At 52.8% G+C, this 4204-nt stretch overlaps 1 protein-coding gene across 1 annotated transcript; it reads left to right on the top strand.

The window, feature by feature from the left end:
• The first annotated feature begins 403 nt into the window (after positions 1 to 403).
• On the top strand, positions 404 to 3889 carry SRSF1 (serine and arginine rich splicing factor 1). Its single transcript, XM_053995669.1, has 5 exons — positions 404 to 694; positions 898 to 1082; positions 1300 to 1472; positions 1728 to 1914; positions 2341 to 3889. The coding sequence occupies exons 1-5, from the start codon at positions 501 to 503 to the stop codon at positions 2361 to 2363; spliced, it is 762 nt and encodes a 253-aa protein (XP_053851644.1). The 5' UTR covers positions 404 to 500; the 3' UTR covers positions 2364 to 3889.
• The last annotated feature ends 315 nt before the right edge of the window (positions 3890 to 4204 follow it).

Raw genomic sequence — 4204 nt, forward strand, 5'->3', positions numbered from 1 at the left:
CCGGCCGGGCCTAAAGGCGCGGGGCGCCGCACCGGACGTGACGTCACGCGGCCTCCGCCGTTTCAAGCCGCTGCCGGTTGGAGCGTCTTTTTATCTGCCGCGGGGACCGCAGGCTCCTCGCGGTGTAACGGAGCTTCCCGCAGCCCTCGCGCCCCGCCGCTGCGGCCCCCGCACGGACTCGGCCTCTCCGCGGCGGCAAGGACCGAGGGACTACTTTGCGGTGGCACCGCGCACGCGCGGGGCGGAAGGGTGAGGGCGCGGCGGAGGACGCGTGCGCTGCTGGGCTGGGCCGCCGCGAGCGCGGGCGGTGCTGCGGCCGGTGCTGCGTCCCGGGGTGAGATCGGTGCGCGCAGAGGCAGCGCGAGCGGAGCCGCGGGCGCCATTTTGAAGCGGCCGTCGGGGGAGGTGACGAGCGCTCCGAGAGCCCGGCCCGGCCCCGCCACCGCCGCCCCGCGCCGCCCGCACCGCCCCGCGCCGCCGCAAACATTGCCGACCTCGCCATGTCCGGCGGCGGCGTCATCCGCGGCCCGGCCGGCAACAACGACTGCCGTATCTACGTGGGGAACCTGCCCCCCGACATCCGCACCAAGGACATCGAGGACGTGTTCTACAAGTACGGCGCCATCCGCGACATCGACTTGAAGAACCGCCGCGGGGGCCCGCCCTTCGCCTTCGTCGAGTTTGAGGACCCCAGGTGAGACCCCTGTGGCGCTGCCCCCCCCCCCCCCCCCCCAGCCCCGGCGGAGCCGCCGCTGCCCGCCCGGGAGCACCGGGCCGCGCTAACGGGGCCTGGCGAGGCGGCGGGCGGGGAGAGGCGGGCGGGGAGCGGGAACAAAGGCTGGGGTGGGGTGGGGGGTGCGGCGGCCGCGCTCACCGCCCGCCCCGTGCCGCCCGCAGGGACGCGGAGGACGCCGTCTACGGGCGGGACGGCTACGACTACGATGGGTATCGCCTCCGCGTGGAGTTCCCTCGGAGCGGCCGCGGCACCGGCAGAGGCGGCGGCGGCGGCGGGGGAGGAGGAGCCCCCCGGGGCAGGTACGGCCCCCCGTCCCGGCGCTCGGAGTACAGAGTGATCGTCTCGGGTGAGTCATTGCTCTCTCTCTCTCTCAGCCTAAGTGCTCCCCCGGGGGTGCTGCTGCGAGCTTCTTCTTTAAAAAGCGTGGCCCCGCGTGCTTTGGGAGGGGAGCAGTGGTGTCCCCACGATGCTGAGCGCTCCTCTCCTTTGCTCTGCTGCTGCTGCACTACAGGAGGTGAGGCTCTGATGCGGTTTTAAAGTCACGTTTTGTTTTTTTTCTGTAGGGCTGCCTCCAAGTGGAAGTTGGCAGGATTTAAAGGATCACATGCGTGAAGCAGGTGATGTATGTTATGCTGATGTTTTCCGAGATGGCACTGGTGTCGTGGAGTTTGTGCGGAAGGAAGACATGACCTACGCTGTGCGAAAGCTGGATAACACTAAATTTAGATCTCACGAGGTAGGTATCACACTTACTTTCTTTGGCCAGAATTGGATACAAGGGGCTTAACAGTAGGATTTGAAGGTAAGGAACGCGTGGTGGCCGTTGTTTGGTTAGGAAGCAGCTAAATAAGTGTGTGGTCAGGCTGGACATAGACGTGTAAGCTGTGCTGTCTGTCCCGGCCGTAGTAACGCTGTCTGCAGTCTGTCAGCATGCCTGAAACATGGCCCTGAAGCCTCGACGTTTCAATCGAAAGTTCTGTCTATTCAATAGGGAGAAACTGCCTACATCCGTGTTAAAGTTGATGGCCCAAGAAGCCCAAGCTATGGAAGATCTCGGTCCCGCAGCCGTAGTCGTAGCAGGAGCCGTAGTCGAAGCAACAGCAGAAGCCGCAGTTATTCCCCAAGAAGAAGCAGAGGATCTCCACGCTACTCTCCCCGCCACAGCAGATCCCGATCTCGTACATAAACATCACTCTAGCTCTGATCTTTTTGTAGAACCCCATGTTGTACACAGTTTTCCTTTACTTAGTACAGTCTTTCATTTTTTTTTTTTTTTTTTTTTTAAAAATTCCAACTGTTTTACTCGAATTGGCTGAAGTGTTGAATTGCATTCTTGTGTAAAATCCCTAGTGAGTATTTGCTCCTCGACACCGACATTCCCCTCCTGTCTTTGGTAAATTGTATTTTAATTGCTGTCAGTCAGGATTGTTCTGGTTTAGTTCTAGTTCAATACCAACATTCTTGGAGCTGTGGTATTGCTGTGTAAATGTCTCAGTGTTCCGCTGTGGTCGAGACGAGCTGGGGATGTTGGGATGTTTGTGGCTAACTTGTCTCTTCTGGGGGATCTTACATTTTATCTTGCCTTTTCGTGTGTCTTTCTGTAGACATATCTGAAGAGATGGATTAAGAATGCTTTGGATTAAAGGATTGTGGAGCACATGTCAATCATTTTAGGATTGTCAAAAGGAGGATTGAGGAGGATCAGATCAATAATGGAGGCAATGGTATGACTCCAAGTGCTATTGTCACAGATGAACTTGGCAGTATTGACCTTATACTGAGAGACAGGGGAATTGAGGCCCAGCACCTTCGTGTCCCCACGTGTCGCTTCAGGCATGTCCTCGTGACCGCAGGCTGCGATTGCTCTTCTCTTTTAAAACTTCCTTTTCTGGGGGGGCAATTGTGGCCACATCCCTGCTTTTGTAATTCTCTATTCCATTCTAGTTTTCTAAAGGAGTAACCGGGGCCGGGGGGGAAGTTATTTGGTTTATTTGTCCCGCAGCGTTTGGTTACAAGTGTCCATGTCCGTAGTATCCGTACACTTGTAGTAGAACTTGCAATCAGAGTATAATATCAATACTGCTAAAATCTGCATGTCCTCTGTGTGACTGATACAGCGTGGCTGTTGCATTTTTATAAGTACCAGAATGAAAGCAAAATAAAAATAGCAAACCTAGCGGGGAATAATTTAAGTCTCAGCCCTGCCCCCTCAGACTAATTCACGATTGACTCACGATCCGTGTGAAAACACCGATTGTAAACGTTCCCTCCAGCTGGGAGTGCAGCTGTAGTCCAGCCATTCCATAGTAGGTGGATAGACCGAGCAGTTAAAGCTTTTCCAGTTTAGTAAAACCATTTTTTACAACCACAAAACCTCGTACCCACCAATGCGCTGAGTATGTTGGCATTTCCAGTTGACATATTGTAAATATTTACAATGTTTCCTCCAAATAGTAATTAACATTTCTAAAGAAATTATCTGAGCATCACCATTGGAAAGTTTGTTTTGGGGAATTGATAGTTATTACTGTACATCTGAATTAATTGATGGCAAACATAACTGATCATTCCCCAGAATCCTATTTTTTCATTACAGTATCTAACTTTTTGCCTCCTCTTTTTTGGTTTTGCTGGTTATAAAGGTTTGGATTGGAGAGGGCTCACTGGATCCCAATCCTTGGAGCTGGATCATTGGATTCAAATCATAATGTGGATAGGATAGGGAGGCTGAATTACAAGGATTCATGGAGCGGGATCAAATTACCAGGAACATAGGAGTGGATTCCTGCCCCAACCAAACCGCATTCGTGTGGATTTTTTTTTATTCAACTCAATTGGCTATTCCAAAGATATTTTTTTTTCCTATTTTTGACGATTGGAGCCCTTAAGATGCACGATGGAGTTTTGCATTTTTTTGGTAAAAGGAGCAAAGCGAGGACCTGGAGAGGTACGCTGGAGCAATCTCCTTGGAAGGATTCAGCACGAGTAGATGGTAAACCTTAAAGGGGAAAAAGGGGGGTTTGTTTTAAAAAAAAAAAAAAGTAAATAAGTCATTTCTCTAAATTTAAAGACCAAAATTGGAGTTAAACGATGATGTAGGTTTCAATTGGCCATTGCTTTTTTTCTTTGACAAATAAAATTTTTACAAAAACACGGCCCGTGTCGTCGTTGGTCGCAGAGTCCCGTCCTCGCGTTGGGATCCGGACAAAAGCCTTTTGTGTGGAACAGAGCCGGAGTGTTCCACAGGAAGCGCCCATGGATGAGCTTCTCCTCAATAAAGGATCAGTTCCCTGGGAAATTCGTGGAATCCAGGCAGTGGGGAGGGGAAAAGAATGAGTTCTCCATGCTTAAAGGAGGAGTGTCGATAGGAGATCACATGGGGAAAATGGGAGATTCCTGGGCTTGTCCTGGGGATCAATGGGGGCAGAGCTGGTCTGTGGCACCGTCACTGCTGTGCGTGGATGGAGC

The sequence above is a fragment of the Vidua macroura genome, chromosome 20 (genome assembly GCF_024509145.1).
Source record: "Vidua macroura isolate BioBank_ID:100142 chromosome 20, ASM2450914v1, whole genome shotgun sequence".
NCBI lineage: Eukaryota > Metazoa > Chordata > Aves > Passeriformes > Viduidae > Vidua > Vidua macroura.

Excerpts from the sequence above, each read along its gene's own strand:
- SRSF1 (XM_053995669.1), top strand. The coding sequence starts at position 501 with ATGTCCGGCGGCGGCGTCATCCGCGGCCCGGCCGGCAACAACGACTGC. Across the intron at positions 1,083-1,299 it reads GTACAGAGTGATCGTCTCGG|GGCTGCCTCCAAGTGGAAGT; the intron begins GTGAGTCATTGC and ends TTTTTTCTGTAG. Across the intron at positions 1,915-2,340 it reads CCACAGCAGATCCCGATCTC|ACATATCTGAAGAGATGGAT; the intron begins GTACATAAACAT and ends GTCTTTCTGTAG.